The 18837-nt window shown below is 35.9% G+C and overlaps 1 protein-coding gene across 1 annotated transcript in view; it reads right to left on the bottom strand.

Moving 5' to 3' along the window:
• mybpc1 (myosin binding protein C1) overlaps nucleotides 1–18837 on the bottom strand; it is a 41638-nt gene that overhangs the window by 11695 nt on the left and 11106 nt on the right. Inside the window, exons 4-30 of the mRNA XM_052554882.1 lie at nucleotides 17607–17867; nucleotides 16539–16586; nucleotides 15921–15971; nucleotides 15300–15341; nucleotides 14660–14701; nucleotides 13836–13946; nucleotides 13592–13740; nucleotides 13378–13495; nucleotides 12945–12996; nucleotides 12095–12151; nucleotides 9926–10089; nucleotides 9165–9297; nucleotides 7652–7776; nucleotides 7423–7528; nucleotides 7159–7325; nucleotides 6841–7006; nucleotides 5399–5505; nucleotides 5174–5310; nucleotides 4930–5089; nucleotides 4746–4850; nucleotides 3695–3883; nucleotides 2061–2195; nucleotides 1796–1963; nucleotides 1588–1676; nucleotides 1291–1483; nucleotides 525–664; nucleotides 176–335 (exon numbers count right to left, since the gene is read on the bottom strand). Of these exons, the coding sequence (XP_052410842.1) occupies nucleotides 176–335; nucleotides 525–664; nucleotides 1291–1483; nucleotides 1588–1676; nucleotides 1796–1963; nucleotides 2061–2195; nucleotides 3695–3883; nucleotides 4746–4850; nucleotides 4930–5089; nucleotides 5174–5310; nucleotides 5399–5505; nucleotides 6841–7006; nucleotides 7159–7325; nucleotides 7423–7528; nucleotides 7652–7776; nucleotides 9165–9297; nucleotides 9926–10089; nucleotides 12095–12151; nucleotides 12945–12996; nucleotides 13378–13495; nucleotides 13592–13740; nucleotides 13836–13946; nucleotides 14660–14701; nucleotides 15300–15341; nucleotides 15921–15971; nucleotides 16539–16586; nucleotides 17607–17867 (3375 nt within the window). The remainder of the gene's footprint in view (nucleotides 1–175; nucleotides 336–524; nucleotides 665–1290; nucleotides 1484–1587; nucleotides 1677–1795; nucleotides 1964–2060; nucleotides 2196–3694; nucleotides 3884–4745; nucleotides 4851–4929; nucleotides 5090–5173; nucleotides 5311–5398; nucleotides 5506–6840; nucleotides 7007–7158; nucleotides 7326–7422; nucleotides 7529–7651; nucleotides 7777–9164; nucleotides 9298–9925; nucleotides 10090–12094; nucleotides 12152–12944; nucleotides 12997–13377; nucleotides 13496–13591; nucleotides 13741–13835; nucleotides 13947–14659; nucleotides 14702–15299; nucleotides 15342–15920; nucleotides 15972–16538; nucleotides 16587–17606; nucleotides 17868–18837) is intronic.

The following is an 18837-nucleotide window of genomic DNA, read 5'->3' as shown; positions in this document are numbered from 1 at the left end:
GAATTATTTTTTACAGTGTACCGGGCTTCAGATCTTAATTCTCAGGACACCGGGACATTTTATAAGTGGTGTTCCATTAAAAACAAAAAACAAACCAAAATCACTTACTGCAGCATTGAAAAGGATTTAAACAAGCTGTTAATTTTCAAAGGAGAAGAGCGGAGCAGAGCTTTACCTTCTTTCACGATCAGAGCACTGTCTTTAGTGGCAGTGGCACTTTCACTTAAGCCCACCATGTTCTCTGAGTAGATCCTGAAGAAATACTCGTTACCCACCACCAGATCAGAGATTGTGATGCAGGTACGATGGTAGTGCTCTATACATGTGTACCACTCCTGTCACACACCCACACATGCTAATCAGGCTTTTTGGCCTCTTAAAACTGAAAATATTACAAATATTCTTTTCAAAAACATGTATATAAATTGCTTAAACCTTAAAAGTAAAGTTAAATCGCTATTACATTACAAAAGTATTATTGTAAAAAACAGCAAATGATATAGTACAGTGAAATTTTTTCAGACCATTGTCTTTTTATCAGCTTTCTGAATGGTGTAGCCTATTATGGGTGCATTGCCGTTGTCCTTGGGTGGGTTCCAGTCCAGTGCTACATTATTCCCCCAGACCTCTTCGATCTTTACAGCTTGTGGTGGGCCTGGAAGATCTGGGACAGACAGCAAAAGAAAATGTTCAGTGGAGCTTTCAATGGAGAACATGGTAGACTAGCGTTACATCATGTATTTCTCAGAATTATATTTGAAATATCGTATAGGCTATTTGAGCAAATAGGCTATCATAACGCTATTTGAGCAAAATCGTTGTCAGATTTCTTTGGTAGAGCAGTTTCCCAGGAGCAGTTTCAAAGATGGCCACTGAGTGACATGACTGGTCTTAAAAGCACTTTGCTGATACTCTGTGTTTTAGCATTATGAGCAATATAGTTAGCATTAGTACAATATATTTAGCATTTAGCAGTATTGGTATTGTTAACTGAAAGTGAAATATTGTTGCTTAATTTAAATGAATCTGAAACAATATTAAATAAATATCACGTAAATATCGTGTGTTTGTTAGATCAATTAGAAATGTCACCATGACAATGAACTTAAGTTTAATTTGAAATACTAAAATTTCTTCAAAATCTGAAATAAAAATACATTTTCAAATACATTTTTTTTTATAAAAATGACAAAAGCACATAACAATGTTTTTCAACTTAAAAATAAAAAAATAAAGCCAATTCAAAATATAAATAATATAACAATGTTAATAGCATTTTATTGAACTAACCGACTATCTGAATGTCCAGCGTGGCCGTGTCGATATGATTCTCCACTTGTACACTCAGATCGTATTTTCCAGAATGCTTGCGCTCAGCTTTGCGGATGAACATGATGCTGTCACAGTCTGAGTTGCGAATGTTGATGGTTTGGTCAATCGGCTGACCCTCCTTCAACCAATTGACTTTTGGCCTTGGTTTACCCTAAAAAAAAAATGTATAAATAAAAATCATTTTGAAGTTTTTCTTTTGTAACCCAGAGAGGAGGATTTCTTTCGAGGGTTTAATATCATGATCCGTTGACTCACCACAAATGGCACGACGAGGTTGACGACTTCGCCAACCTTTCGAATGAACGTCTGCTTTAAGTGTCGAGGTATGCGAATCTTAGGAGGCTCTGCCAAACAAACAAGAGAGCATTTCTATAACCGGCTTAAAACATCTTTATAATCATAAATCATTTCTCTAAATGATATATGATATTAGTTTAAATACACTGTGAAATGTGGCTCTCACCGATAACCTCTTTGACCAGTATGGAGTGTTGGGTTGTGCGTGGAGGACTGGCCCCAGCAGCATTTATGGCCTTGACACGCACCAAGATCTTGGCCTCCACTGGCAGACCGGTTATAGTGTACCTCGTTTTTTCAATCAGCTCTTTATTAGCAAGTATCCATTCATCAGCTGTCAAATACAGTATTGTATAAGCACAAAAACACATGAAAACCTACCAGTGGAGAACAACTTATGCAAAGCATACAGTAAATGTTTTTAGTCTTACTTCCTTCAATGCAGTATTCAACTTGGTAGCCATCAAGTCCAGCGGCACCGATGGTGTCTGGGGGTCTCCACTTCATGGTCACTGTGGTATCTGTGACGTCATCCACCACCAGCATTGTCGGTTCACTTGTCACAGCTAGTAAACGCATTAAATGAAGGAAGTGATTCGTTTTCTAGACATTTGACAACTTTTTGTAGAATAACTAGTATAAAAAATGTTTAAAAGCATCCATAGTTATATAATTTCCAATTTTTGTTTTTCCCTATTTAGTTTTGATAAATGTCGCAAGTCTTGATTTTTTTCAGTTAATATTCTTTGCATAATTTGTTGTAAAATAATAACTGTAATAATATTTTTTACATGATTTATATTGTTTAAAAATGGGCTTACCTATTTTTATTTGCATGTATTTCAGATAAATGTAATAATAAGTGTTATCTGAATGTTTTTGGCCAATATTTCTGCAGATTAAATGTGTGAAATATATATTTTTTCTCAAATTCAGCCTTAGATGCTTATTTTTTCCACCACATTTTTCTCTTTTTACTTTTTAATTATGTAATAATTGGTTACTGCATGTATTCAAACAATATATTTGCGCTAAAAATATTATTACATTAACAATTTCATTTTTTCCCCCTTAATTTTGTTAATTAAACCATGATTCCCTCATTGAAGAGTGTTTGATAAACTCTCAAGACATTGTTTAAATGCATCCTTTTTTCATGTTAATATTTTTTGCAGAATTTGTTCTGAAATATATAAAAATATATATTTCTTAGCTTCAAACTTAGATGCACAAGTTCATTTTTTTCTATATATTTCTTTCTCGGTTTGTTTTGAATAGTATAATAATTGGTGTTACTGGATGTTTACAGCCAATATTTCCCATAATTTCCCTGAATCCACAAAAATAAATAATTACGTGCATACATACATGATTTCTATTTGTTTTCTCTTTTTATTTTGATTATTAAATTGAGCTTGACTCCCACATTCAAAAGTGTTTAATACACTGAAAAAACTATTAAATCTATATGTTACACTATTGCCATTGTGACCCTACGTTATTTAAAATCAAGCTTTAGATCTTTCTGGTTGAAGGAACAATTTATACCATTTATAAATTCTTATTTTTCTGTATTTGTTCATTATTCACTAATATTACAAATATTACAAAACACAAATGCCAGTGAGATACCAGTGAGATCTCTCATATCTCACTGGTATTTCATGCATTTCACAAGGGTTTCTCGTTAGCCTTGACTCTTCTATTCTCACGCAACTCTTCATGTCTTAGCTGTGACTGAAGCAGAGGCTGTGTCTGATCTCATAACATTATAATCTGCAGATGGTTTGGCAGCCATTATAAAGTCCTACTCAGTTCTAAATCTCAGGCCTGTCCTCTGAAGGTCACAGACCGAATGTTTTGGATGCTGGCGTAGGCACATCAACACCTGTTGCACAGCAAAGGGAACGGAAAAGCTCTGGTGTCTTTGTCTCACTCAATGGGATATGTGTAAATGAACATGCTGTGTGTTATGTTACATAATAGACACAGCGTTCATGACATAACTGATTTGAAGAGACACAAAATCCCATTGATAATTCAGATGGGCCACTGGGGTACTCACCCAGGGGAATGAAAGGTTTGGAGGGTTCACTGGGTTTGGAGACGCCGATAGCGTTAACCGCAAAGATTCGCACCTCGTATGGCACACCTTCAATCATCTTTTTTGGCTCGAAGGTGGTCTCTTTGCAAAGGTCGAAGTTCAGCCTCATCCATCGAGAGCTCTGTTTCTTCTTTCGCTCAATGAAATATCCTGTATTATATGTCAACAAAAGCATGAATTCACTTCACATTAATGAACTGAATTACTAAATGATGCATATTAATGTTACGCTAATAAGAGCTTCTAATTCTCAACTGCATCTTTAATGGGGTCATTTTTTATTATATATATATATATATATATCCACAGAGATCTATTTAGAATGCTAAAGTAAAGTTTTGAGTTCTGGAAGTTATATCTTATTTTAGAGGATTAGGGAAAATGTGTTTTATTACAATGTGATGTTATATTCTCTGCATAATTTCTTCTAAAATAACCGTAAAAATATATTTTTCAAATGCATCCTTAGATACATGATTTATTATATTTCCTTAGCATTAGATGGCAATTTTTTTTGTCTGTATTTTTCCTCTTTCTATTTTTAGTTGTGTAGTAATTATTATTGCTACATGTATTTATACAATTGGTATTTTTTGACAGCAAAGACTTAAAAGTTTTATTTTAAGCTTTCTATTTTTAAAGAATGCAAAAAAATGTCCACAAAAATATTCTTCAACACATCAGTTTTTAACAATAATAATAAAGTTCTTTGAACACCAATTCAGCATATTAGACTGATTTCCAAATGATCATGTGACACTGAAGACTGGAGTAATGGCTGTTAAAATTCAGCTTTGTTATCACAGTAATAAATTATATTTTAAAATATATTAAAATAGAAAACAAATATATATAAAATAAAAAATAGTTTCACATATTTCAAATTTTTACTGTTTTCACCACAAAAAGGTAAAGTAATTAAAAAAAAATAAAAAAATAACTCAAAACCTAAAATTAGCAGGCTGCTAAAATATCAATATGATGCATTTTTAAGCACAGGAAGTTGATTTACCAAGGATGGGGGAACCACCATCATAGCGTGGCGGCTCCCATGTCATAGTGCACCAGTCTCCACCCACATCAGTAACCAGAGGAGCCTCAGGGGCATCTGGGATATCTAGATAAAATTAAATATGGTACAATTTACTATGCCATTACCCAAACAAACATTGTTTTTTCAGGGTAAAGTGTCTTACCTACAACTTTGATTTTAACACTAGCTGTGTCTTCTCCAGCTTCGTTCTGAAGGACGATCTTGTAGTTTCCGGTATCTTCTCTTTCTGCGATATCAATAGTGAGGCAGGTGTGATCTGCAAACGTCTCTGCACGAACCCGGTTTCCTGAGTCAAGGATGACCTGAAACAACCCATTAGCCCAGTTTAATGCAGGTGTTATATATTCATTTTTTTTAGTTTATCTAATTTTAGTTTTTCTACTCACCCGTTCTCCCTTCATCCACACGACTCTGGGTGCTGGTTCTCCACTTATAGGGATCTCCAGCCGGAGTTTGTTTCCAGCCACAATGGTCACTGTGTTGTCCTGGGCATTCAGTGCCTCTAAATGCACCCTGGGAGGATCTGCGGAGTTGACCCAAATGGCATTTTTGAGAGAGCTTATTAGCATAAATATGATATGCATTAGAGAACTTTTAGGTTGTTGCTGTACCTATGATGTGCACTTTGGCAGACAGCGTCTGTGTGTATCCCTCAGGAACAAAGGTATAGTCGCCGGCATCATGAATAGTGGAGCTCTCAATGTCAAGGCTGTGATTCCTAAAAGTTGAAAGAAAGCACAAATGAAAAATAAATATAAGGAAGCCAATTTCCACAACAGAATAAAAACAAAAAACAAATAAACAAACAAAAAAGTAATTGTGTATTTTTATTTCAAAATTTTTCTCACAACTTATAATTTTGACTTTTTCCTCACAATTCTGGGTTGTTAGAAGTAAAATGAGAAGTCCGGCTCGTGAGTTATATAGGGTGACCAGGTAGTTCGCGACATAACGTAATCTCCACAACACAACAAAAATGACTATTTCATTATATTGTCTAATTCCACTGTGTTCTGGCTTGTTTCTATTGTGTTGTGCTAATTTCGTATCGTTGTGGCTTGTTTGCGTTGTGCTAATTATGTTGTGTTCTGGCTTGTTTCTATTGTGTTGTGCTAATTTCGTATCGTTGTGGCTTGTTTGCGTTGTGTTGTGCTAATTATGTTGTGTTGTGGCTTGTTTCTATTGTGTTGTTCTAATTTTGTATCGTTGTGGCTTGTTTGCGTTGTGTTGTGCTAATTATGTTGTGCTGTGGCTTGTTTCTATTGTGTTGTTCTAATTTTGTATCGTTGTGGCTTGTTTGCGTTGTGTTGTGCTAATTATGTTGTGCTGTGGCTTGTTTCTATTGTGTTGTGCTAATTTCGTATCGTTGTGGCTTGTTTGCATTGTGTTGTGCTAATTATGTTGTGTTGTGGCTTGTTTCTATTGTGTTGTGCTAATTTCGTATCGTTGTGGCTTGTTTCGTTGTGTTGTGCTAATTATGTTGTGTTCTGGCTTGTTTCTATTGTGTTGTGCTAATTTCGTATCGTTGTGGCTTGTTTGCGTTGTGCTAATTATGTTGTGTTGTGGCTTGTTTCTATTGTGTTGTGCTAATTTCGTATCGTTGTGGCTTGTTTGCATTGTGTTGTGCTAATTATGTTGTGTTGTGGCTTGTTTCTATTGTGTTGTGCTAATTTCGTATCGTTGTGGCTTGTTTGCATTGTGTTGTGCTAATTATGTTGTGTTGTGGCTTGTTTCTATTGTGTTGTGCTAATTTCGTATCGTTGTGGCTTGTTTGCGTTGTGTTGTGCTAATTATGTTGTGCTGTGGCTTGTTTCTATTGTGTTGTGCTAATTTCGTATCGTTGTGGCTTGTTTGCGTTGTGTTGTGCGTTGTGTTGTGCTAATTATGTTGTGTTCTGGCTTGTTTCTATTGTGTTGTGCTAATTTTGTATCGTTGTGGCTTGTTTGCGTTGTGTTGTGCTAATTATGTTGTGTTGTGGCTTGTTTCCGTTGTGTTGTGAAGATTTAATTGTGGAGTTGATTGGGATTAGTATTGAATGAGTAAATTGGTGTACTTGGTTCTGTGTATAATGGTGAGTCGTTCGCTAGGCTGGATCAGCTGGCCATTCTTGTACCAGCGGCCTGGGACGTTTCCAGGGTAAATCTCACAGTTCAATTTGAGAGGTTGACCCAACAACACTCTCACACTCTGTAGATCCATTAAAATCTTCAGAGGCTTCACTGAATCATCCAGTGGCAGGTAACAGGAAGCAAAAGAAATGACAAAAATGTATAAAAAAAGGGTGAAATAAAGATGCTTTTCTTTTTAATTCAAATAGATTTAGAAAGTTCCTTAAGGCAAATGTCACTGTCAAATAGCAAAATTATCATACGTTCAACTTGAACGTGAGCTTCAGTGGTGCCCCCGGTGGCCATCAGGGAGTAGGTGCCAGTGTCGTCCTTTGTAGCATCGTCAATGATCAGCCAGTGTTTGGTCCCCTCGCTTTTCACGCGGTACCGTGAGCGTACCCCTGTGGGGACCTCCACCCCATTCTTCATCCTGTACCAGACAGTCAGCAAAGAGGTGATGTCAATTTGCTTTGCTTGTTTAACACAAAAATTGGGTATTAAACACCTGAAATTTCCATTGCACATACCATTTAACTTTGGCTCCTTCCTCGGACACTTCACACTCCAATTCAATTCTCTCATTCACTGTAGTTTTTACAGGCTCCAGCTGTTTCACTATGTTCACAGGCAGTTCTACATAGGAGAACAAAAGGAGGACATCATCAAATCATTGGCAGGCAGAGTTCAGGAAAGTTGTTATAAAAAAACAGCATTTATCAGTTCTGACACTTTTTGAGCATGAAATCGTAGGCTTACCTTTCACAAACAGTTCAGTGGTGCACTTCTCTTCTCCTGCAGTGACTGAGTAGGCAGCATCGTCGTTTATCTGACAGTTGTTAATTACCATTATCCGTTGAGTGCCTTTGTGCTCAAAGATATACCTGCACAATCAATTCATTAGTTACTGGAAGTCACTGGCTTGTTTTGGAACTTTCTTCATTGGCAGAGAAAATACAGACAAATTAACTGGCCTTATTGTGTCTAAGTTATGTGTGTTGATAATAACATTCTTGCTTGTGATTACTGGATTACTCATAGTTTGTTATTCCATTCAACATATGCAATATATTATACTGTACATACAACATGGCACTGAAAGCATCTGAACAGACCCATACAGCAGAAATGCGTTTACTCCTTTGGTTCAGATATACAAGACAGTCTCGAGGACTGGCTGACTTACTTCCTATTACTTTATGGTGAACAGAGGAGCCAGAACAGCCGGAGCACAGGATGGAGAAGGTGGAAGTGGAGGATATGGCAGACAGGTGGAATCACCATTGCATAACAGACAGAAAGGACAGATAGACATCATGCCTGGATCAAACGGGTCTGGAAGAGCTGTTAGTGTTACAGTTACTGTTTATAGAGAGAAAGTGAAAGAGTAAAGTAGGAAGAAGAAAAAGAGAGAGTCCTCCAAAAAGCAGGGAACACTGGGATAGACATCATTGAAGATAAGCAACCAGAAAACTGCACCGACCACCCAAATGGCTTTAATTTAGTTGCTCTGAAGAACCATTGAGAAGAGGGTTCATATGCTTTTCCTTCATTTTCAAATAACTTTTACAATTATTAATAAATTAAGCAACATGAATACTGTTACAGAAATTAAACACTTTATTTACTCCTTAGCATTAAACATTGTCTTAAAAATAAGATAAAAAAGTGTGTTTTAGTTCTTTTGATAAATTATTTTAAAACACATTATTGCAAAATATTTTGTTTTAAAATGTTATTTATTACAAGGCTACAAATGATAACAAAACAATATTTTTGTGTAAAGTTTATTTTGTCTTATAAAATAAACTGTATTATAATAATATTACCATGACATATTTCTCCAGAGCATTAGAGGTAAATATACATTTATTGTACACGTTTCAGGCAGCTTTTGCAACTCTGTTAAAGTCCTGTGAGGGGGTTGGTGCCTTTTTCCTGTACAGTTTCCTGTTGTTAATCATTCACTGTACACTACATTTAAAACTTCAAATGTAGCTCAAGAGCTTCACATTGGCCTTCAATCACATAACGTCCTTTAAACATTTCTGGAAGTTCCCATATGGCACAGATTAATGTTTGAAGAACGTTGCGTGTTTGCCGGGTATGAAATGCTGATGGTCAGTTGTGTGTGGCAAGTGTGTTTGCTGCAAACAGAGTCATTTCTGCATCCCCTGTGACCAGTAAGCTAAAGAACACAATAAATGAAGGGTTTAAGCAGGTTGGTTTATACAGAGCGTGTCTCTTAATGGAGTTGTAGGAGGTGACATACTTTGGAGTAGGGCGGATCTCTTGTCCATTCTTGTACCATTTTAACTCCACGGTCGGGTCAGCAAGGTCCACAACTAACCGGATCTTTCCGCCTTTGTCCACCTGATACGCAGGTTCCAATCTCTTGGCAAATGCTGCAGTGGAGAGTTAAAGGAATAGTTCACCCATAAATGAAAAATTACTGATAATACACCCTCAGGCCATCAAAGATGTAGATGACTTTTTTCTTCATTAAAACAGATTAAGAAATTTAGCATTACATCACTTAGTCAACAGTGGATCCTCTGCAGTGAATGGGTGCCATCAGAATGAGAGTCCAAACAGCTGATAATAAAAAAAAAAAAATCACAATAATCCACAAGTAAATAAACCAACTCCAGTCCATCAATTAATGCCTTTATGTTTCTTACAAGCACACCGTTTTTCACTTCACAAGTTGTTAATTGATAGACTGGCATCTAATGATTATTGTGATGTTTTTATCAGTTGTTTGGACTCTCATTCTGACGGCACCCATTCACTGCAGAGGATCCATTTGTGTGCAAGTGACGTAATGCTAAATTTCTGCAAATCTGCTATGATAAAAACAAAAAACAAAAACAAAAAACTACATCCTAGCATGGCCTGAGAATGATTGTAAGCCAAATATTCAGTGCAGATGATTAACAGTGTTTCAACTGAAGAATTATACATTTCAAATGTGAACTGAATACTGCACACTTATCAAGCAAAATAATCATCTAAAAGAGTTGAAATCAGCACCTTCACTCTTTTTCTCTTCCTTTTTGGTTTTCTTCAGTCTTTTCAGCAGGCCTCTGAGATCGGTGATGCCATACATGAAAGCAATCTTCTCATATTCATCCGGTCGGGCGTTTTTCAAAATCTCCCACACATCCACCTCAGGAACTTCCTCTTGCTTGTGCTCCCTGACATCACAGAGCAGTAAGAGGTCAGAGGTCATGGCTAGGGTTCTCCGTCATGTGTTGAGGAACCAGATCACTATGTAGGAATGTTCATAGGCTTTACTATGAGAAGAGAATGATGAATGTTCCACTATTTTCTTCCTTTTCTCTAGTTCCTCAAGACATGTCACACAAAGAGATGGGCTGGATAACCTGCCTATGTCATGGTAACCTGTTACAGGGAGAGATGCTTCACTAGATTTTAGCTACACAGGGGTTGAAATGATCAAGGAAGGGATGGTTGTGTGTTTATGACTGGGGACCAGAATTTAGTGAGGAGCTGCAGTACTACTTTTCAATTGAACTATGTTCGGAAAGGATAAGGTCAGTAAAAAAAGGGGGAGGGGGGGGGGGGGGTTGTGTTATCATGTGGTTAACACATGATCGTGCTCATGATGGATCAACAGACTAAAATCATTTACTAAAAGAGAAGTGTGACATTTGTCTTGGTGCATTATAATGATTAGGAAGATTTATAATTAGGGCTGTCTATGTAAAATTAATTTCGTACAGGTCTCAAAATGTGTTTTAAAGGTTTAACTAACTTAACGTGGCACAAAGTAAATAAACCAACAATAAAAACATGTCTAGAGTACAGAATTATGCAAGTATTACGCAAGCATTTTGTTTTATTGTTGGTGTAATTCATATATACATAAACCAACAATGAAAACAATGGACAAAAAAATATAATTATTGATCGATAGATAGATAGATAGATAGATAGATAGATAGATAGATAGATAGATAGATAGATAGATAGATAGAGATTTGATGGACAGCCTTAATTACTATTCTTCATTCATTAATAGTATTCTATTGACTCTGTCCTATAGCTTAAACTGTACCCATCTCTTTGCAGGAGTCCTGTCTAAACACATCTGCAATATATTTGTTTTCTTTTATATTAGGGTTAGAAGTCAATGTTTGTTATTAGGAGTGAATATTGGTGTTATACATGATCACAGTCGTTAATGATCAGGGTGTGAGACGGTTAAATTAGTCATCATCAGTTTTTGTCATTCAGCCCTCTTCTTACACAGACATTTCCCTGAATGTCTGGAGGTCACATGATTATTTTCATGTTTTAATGTGTGTTTCAAATCTGCAGTCGTTCAGGCAAGTATTAAGAACACTGAGAGTTTGCGGTTGCAGTTGTGTGCCTTGTTTCTCGAGTATAAATCAAAATTCCATGAACAAAAGTAGTGATAACACTATTTCACAGCTTCATGTAGAAGTGGTCCATCAACAACTCGTAAATGAGTGGAAAACATTCCCTTTCCATCCGGTTCTGACCTTGGAAAGGTTGTTTCCATCATTTCAGAGCGTTGCTGAATCTTTTATGAACGCTGTCTTTAAATAAAGTGTTACCGGACTACAGTAGGCCAACACTCTTGCTTATACAGTTCCCGTTCAGGTCATGCTTGGGAAGCTAGAGGATTATATTACTTACCGGTGATAACCTCTAATCGATTAATTACCTACGATACTAACCTGCCTTGTCTGAAAGCGTAGGGAAGAAGAAAAGAGACAAGCCAAGATTTCTTTTTTTTCCATTATGCAGGAGTTTAACTTCTGATATTAACTAACAACAAAGCAGAACCTCATGAAAAACGATGCTTCTAGAGGCAAAAACCAAAAATGAAGATTGTGTATATGAAGATACTGTGTGTGAATCCAGTATTTCATTTATGTTTGCAACACATTTATGCAGTCTTATTTATATGCCAAAGTGTGTATTATTATTGATAATAATGGCACACAAATACTGTCTTATGCATTTTAAAAGAAGAGTAGTTGCCTTGTTGCAATAAAAAATATTATTAAGAAAGCGTTTATACTGTTGGATTTTAACAACAGTGTAAAATCGAGTATGAAGAAAAAGACACCCCTGTCAGGGCTTAAGATAAAAAAGGACAAAAAATAAAAAAGAATTGGTCCTAGTGGGGGACCAGACTGGAGTTCTCACCTATGTTTGAGAAGCCCACTAAAGTCAAGCTCGCCTGCATCGTCTTGGCCTTCACTGCTGTTGTTCACAAGAGATTAATGGAAACTGAATCAGAAAAGTCACAAACATCAGAATCAAACAATGCTAAAAGAACAACGCAAAAGCCTGCAATCTCTGCATCCGCACGAATGTAGGATTGAGGTGTACACAAGAGCCTTTCGCCTCACGACCGAATGCAATAGCACTGGCGTTGGGCGAACTGATTTGTGCACAAGCTCCTAGTGGTCTCATGACTGATTCTCCCAATGGTACTTTGGGAGAACAGTATGAGCTTGGATAGTTTGCGTTTCTTTCTGACACATTGTTGGGGTGGAAGTTCCCGGTGCAAGCGTTGGCCTTTGAACAGTTCAACACATTGGTTTGGACGACGGGTGGATTTGGTGGTAAATATTTTTTGACAAAATGGTTAACTGAGAACTTTCTGGTAACCCAGTCCTTCAACAAACCATGTTTATGTACATCGGTTTGTTAAGGATTACTGGAACAGAAGTCCTGGTTTGATTGAGTAAACATTCACTGAGAAGATCTTCTGGCATTTTGATGCAACATTTCTCCTGGAAAGTGATATTTTAAGATTTTCAAATATCAAGTATGATCTACTTTTCATTCTGAATGATATCGTAACATAATTTCTATAAAATAAATAAATAAAATGCTTGATAATGCAGAGAATTAAAAAAATTATCTCATACCATAAAGTAAGATTATAATTTATTATTGCTGTTGATTTTATCACTATTTTTTTTTTTTTTACATTGCTATACATTTCTCTTAATAAAAATAATTTCCAGGGAGGATGCTCTCCCTTTACCTTCTTTTGAAAGCTGAGCGGATGTCAATGTTTTGAGAACCATCTGAGACCTCTGGGGAAAAAATAGCAGAAATAGAAAAGAAATAAATTAAACACAGCATAGAGATTAAAATGTACACTACCGTTCAGTAAGTTTTTGTCTTTTTTTAAATGTTTTTTTTTCTCTTATGATCACCAAGACTGCATGTATTTGATTATAAAATAGAGTAAAAAACAGTAATGTTGTGCAATTTTTTAATAAATGGCTTTTTTCTATTTGTATTTATTTTTTAAATGTAATCTACTCCTGTGATGCAGAACTGATTTTCAGCCGTCGGTACTTGTATTAAGTCTCCACAGTCACTTTTGATCAATTTCATTTAAAATCATACTTTTGAACGGTAGCATTGGTGTCTTTGATTATGTGTCTGTCGTGTTGAATCGGAAAACAAACCTTTGACCTCCAGGTCAAAAGAGCAGCTATCAAATTTGTCTTTGTAGGTGACCTCACATCTGTAATTCCCTGCATAGTTCTCCTTCGCCTTTATAATGTGCATCTCAAAGGTGTGGATCTACAGCAGAGAGGAAATCAATCCCAAATATTAATAGAAGAATAGGAAAGTTATGCAAATGCTTCTCCACACTACACATTCTTTGAGTGGGATCACCTTGGTGAAGCGATCGAAAGATTCTTTAAGCTGCAGATGCTTCCCAGTCTTGCTAGCCAGATCCATCCACTTGCCTTTGAACCACTTAATGGTTGGTTTACGAAGCAAGTCTTTGGCCTCCACCTTAGCAACGAAGGAGATGTCTCCACCTTTCAAACAATATAATAAATGGTTTCGTTGAATAAATGCTGCGAGATCTAAAAGATGTGCATGAGAGCCTGAAATAAAAGCTGCAAATACTGACCAACATTGATGGAACCACTCTGAGGCTTTTCAATCAACAGGATCGAGAGCGGCGGAGTATCAATCTGTTTGTCGAGCTCCTCGGGAGGCTGGCCGTCCCCCAGAGACCACACTGACCAATTAGGAAACAGAACACTCTTACCCCACTCGTACATTTTTGGTTACTTTATAATAACTTTCATTTTTATTAGCATATTGTAATACTTCATAGGTAATAACAGTAGTGCACATTTAACTATTCATATTTCTATATGCGTCAAATTTCTTAATGAAAGTTATTATAAAATATTTGAAATGCATGTATCTTCCAATCATCCAGTTGTTTTAACAGACACGCACGCACACAAGTACTCAACAAACACACATTGCCGCCACAAAGCAACATGGAAAGCATATAAGACACTGAACAATGACCTTTAAGAGGGAAAAGAGAGAATCGGTTAACATATGAAAATATACATTGTGTAGCAAAAACATTTCGGAAAATATTCAGATCGCTCAGTGAGATTCCACAGATGCTTTTAGTCAATGATCGATGATGAGATTAAATCTTCACCAAATAATATTGTATTATGACCCGTGCCATTCATTTTCCCATGGAGGGTGGCAGATGATCTCCAAAACCCCTCAAGTTTCTTTCAAAGTGGGGTTTGGGATTACGACACCGCTCTGGCCAAATGTACACACGTGCCGGTATCATTTGGCTGTCCATTGTGGGAAAATTAGGCACTAGAAAGCGTCTTATCACTAAACGTATTCCTGTTGCAGAAAGTGTTTGTGGCTTCTAGGGATCAGTTAATGCATCTACAGTAGTTATAGAATTACCTGAGTCTTTCCTCCCCCTGGTTGACTCAGGGTCGCTATCATCTAAACAGAGACAGAGACAAATTTACAGCATATTATAAGAAATATTACTGTAAAGTCCATTGCGGCCAACACACTGTAACACACAATGGCACACAATTCCACATATAAAACATGTACAGAAATCAGGAACAGATTGTTAATGGCACTCTATTTTGGGAATATGACGCAGTGGATGCGTCGTTCCATACAAGTTCAGTTGTCTTTTCAGGAAACTTTGTGCTTCGAATATTTCTATATTTACATACAGTACAATTGTTAGCCTAATTTGAATTACTTAAGATATAAAGTCTGTCTTTCTTTCTAAAATATGATAAATGTATGTTAGAATATTCTAAAAACTACTGTATTATAATGTTATCGCAACGCTGATGTCATACAAATATTTTATGGTGAAATAAATGATGGAATTATTCGGAATTTTGTGTTGGAGAGCGTTACACTGGATGTAAATGTAAATTGAAAGGGCAAGGCTCTACTGTAAATAACTGTATTCATCTTCAACCTGTTTTGCACAAATTAATATTCACATATAGTCTAAAAATAAACATATCTCTGGGTAGAAAGTAAGAGGGGGCATTCATTAGTGAAAGACTCTTACTAGGGAGGTCAATAGAAAGTTTCTTGGGAGTGCTGCCATCCTCTGTTGAAAGAAAACAAAATATTATGTATTATGAGTATCTGTTTTAGCCAAGTGAAGGGCTGTTTACTGACCTAAAACAAGTTAATTATGAAAAGTTCATTTTAAGAAATTGCTGCAAGTAATTAATGAATTTTCTTCCTTTAATTCCCTTTTTTCCTCAATTTTACGTTTTTTTTTATTTTACTTTAAATTTACAATACAAAACATGTATTATATGCAAAAATATGAATTATGCATTTCTGTACAAGCATTATGTGTATAAATACTGTATACACTGTATCCCTCCCTTTATATAGATATGATGATATATTATATAAAGGGTCTAAATGCTTGTAGGAATCAGGCAAAAATCACAAACATGGAGTGCATGTGTTTTTGCACATACGTTCCTTTGCGAGTTTCATCTGGAGCTGTAAATATTACTCTTTAATTAGTCCGGTCTTCATTTGGTTTTATTGAAATTCTCCCAAAGTATTTGCATTTTGAATTTCAAAAGCATACTTTTTTTTTGATCGCAACAACATTAGTTCAAAAGTGTAAACAGTGTTTTGATGAGGAGGGGTCGTCATGGTTACCAACCTGCTGGAGGTGGAGGTGATGGAGTGCTGGCGGTGACATCATCATCTTTATCTGAAATAAAGGTGTGATTGACACATACACCAACCTATCACTGAACTCCATTTCCAGCCGTAGACCAAACACAGCATGCACACATGAATTTTCAATTCAACGTGAACCCACTTACAAAGAAAAGATGGAATGCTGGGAGTGTTTGCCAGTGTCTTGGACAAACATGACAGGAATGGTATGTGACTTTGTTGTGGCTGTGTATACATGTGAGGATAAGAGTGTGTTTTGCAAGGCAGAAGCGATATGTATACAACCACAAGCTTATCTGATGGCCCGCTGGGCCATGAAGCAACACACGTGTGGATGGAAGGAAGTGTGAGGTTATATTTTGGCTTGCCAGTGAAACCCATGAGCATTTTGCAATACACAGAGAAAAGCTATGCTTTAATTATTGCAGAAGATTTGTTGTTTTGCAACAGGAACAGATTCAGCAATGCGCCCTGAATGACTGAATGCCACATTATTAAAGCTTCAGAGAAAACACAGTAAGTGTAAATGCTCAAAGCACATATACACACAGCTCCACACAAAACACACAAAACTCTGTCCTCCGTTGTCATACAATACCTTTTATAGGGGTAGCTTTTGTATCAGCAGACTTCTTCATTGAAGGTGCTGATCAGTATAAATTCAAATGTTAGTGGACACAAATACAAACAGTCTAGGATTGCAACATCTTAGTGGTCTTTTCTTACTCTTTTGGACTTGCTGTACACCACACACATGCATGCTAGACATCTTACAAGCACTTTCAGTACAGAGCTTTAAAGACCACAAAAGTGGAATTAAATGTAACATTTGCATTATAAACGGAATCTGATATAAAATAATATATGAAGGACTGTCATGCGGGTTAAAGTGAAAGAAACGTTCGAGTCTTTGGATGGTGGTGAGAGATCTGGTAAGAAACACCAGGGTCAAAACATGTGGTGCTGATGAAACATTAAAGATCTCAGATCAGGGATATTAGACGGTTAGACAAGCTGAACATCCCTGATGGATTCAACAAACCTAAATGTGATGGAAAATACTGGTTATTAATGCTTCTGTTGATATCAGTGATTATTGAAGTTTTGGCTCCACATGTACTTGACCCAAACTGTATGCAACTTGCAGTGTTGGGGAAAAAGTACAGTAACTAAATAACTTAGCACATATATTTAGCAATCTAACAGTACTTCAGTTGTTTTTTTCCAGCTAGAATTTATGTAGTGTAATCAGAGTGTAAAGAAAATAATAAAATACTGTTGTATTGTCACTGTTGTTTCTGTGTAATTTTTATAAATATGTTTTACACAAGAATGAAGATTTAAAAGGCTAATATTGAAAAAAAAAAATGTATATGTCATAATACATTCATCACTCATCTCAATAACCTCCCTGATTTTAGATGTTAAATATTGGCTGAATGCAAACTGTGCATTTATGTTATTTGTGTGTGTGTGTGTATGTGTGTGTGTGCATTTATATTAATTGTGTGTGTGTGTGTGTGTGTGTGTATGTGTGCCAATAGTGAGCAGTAGTCCACTGTCAAAAAAAAAAAAAAAATGCTGAAATGTGGCTTTCATTTTTTTCTAAGTAGCTTCCCAACACTGACAAGTTGTTATTAAGGGTTTTGCTCTTTGCAATACTCACCAGGAACTTTTGAGGTGCCAGGCTCCTCTTCTTTTACCTCCGTTACCTTGACATGCTTCTTAGCCTGTGTTGGCTCAGGTTCACTGTGCCCGTTCTCTACAGGCTCTGTCACTAATGGCTGTGGGTCTGTGACCTCACCCTCTACTGGCTCTAGTTCAGTCACCACAATTACTACAGGCTGTGGCTGAGGGGTCTCAGCAGCTGCCTCTGGTTCTGTGACAGTCACTATGGCATCTGTGTCTTTGGCTGCCACTTTAGCCTCTGTACAGCAAACACAGCCAGGCTAGAGCAGCAAGACTTCAGGAAGCCACCTTCAACTCAAATGCTTGCACATGCACACACACAAACACACACACACACACTCACATAGACGTAAAGTGACTAAACTGGTCAAATACGAGCATTTCTTATATTTAAATGTGTGGTTTCATACAAATAGTTATTTAATTGACTGCCATTTTTAAAGTCAATTTGAATATGGTTAAGTGACCAAAACTGATCTCGTCACTGTACATCTATGAAACTGTAAATCCAAAAGAAGCAAAGTACAACAGGCTCTGCACGCATCTACTTGTGGAGATTTAACAATCATTTTAAATTCTATTAGTTCTTCTCATGTACAAAATGTCTAAAGATGTTTAAAGTATATTTTTAAATATAATATAATATATTAATATTAATATATTATATATTTATTAATCAGCATATTTGTACTCAATAACTTGTAAATAATAAAAATGAATTATTCTCTGCATAAATTAAATATGGTTTGCATATAGTGTATATTAAAAAATGTATGTTAATACAATCAGTATTGGTATTAAAATATTGATATAATAACTTATTTTTACACATTTAACATTTTTTTACTATAGTCAATTATGAGAATGATTTATTCTCCTGCAGAAAATGTGTTATAATTTAATTATTTAAATACTTTATACATATTTTAATAATAAAAAATATACAATATAGAAATACTGTAAATTTAAATATTATAAATGTCCATACAGTATGTTTACACAGGAAAACTATACAGTCAATATTTTAAATTATGTTTTCTCTTACACAGAGGTATATAGATGTGCTACGTTTAGAATATATTTATTTACATATATGCTTTATATTAAATGTATACTTTAAAATAAAAATATATAATTTTAGTTTAAATATTCTACATTTACCCTTCTAAATATCGATGTATTTGTACATAAGAACCACAGTCGGTGTG

Source organism: Carassius gibelio, chromosome B4, assembly GCF_023724105.1.
Source record: "Carassius gibelio isolate Cgi1373 ecotype wild population from Czech Republic chromosome B4, carGib1.2-hapl.c, whole genome shotgun sequence".
In the NCBI taxonomy this organism is placed as follows: Eukaryota; Metazoa; Chordata; class Actinopteri; order Cypriniformes; family Cyprinidae; genus Carassius; species Carassius gibelio.
This window is presented reverse-complemented; position numbering and strand designations above follow the sequence as displayed.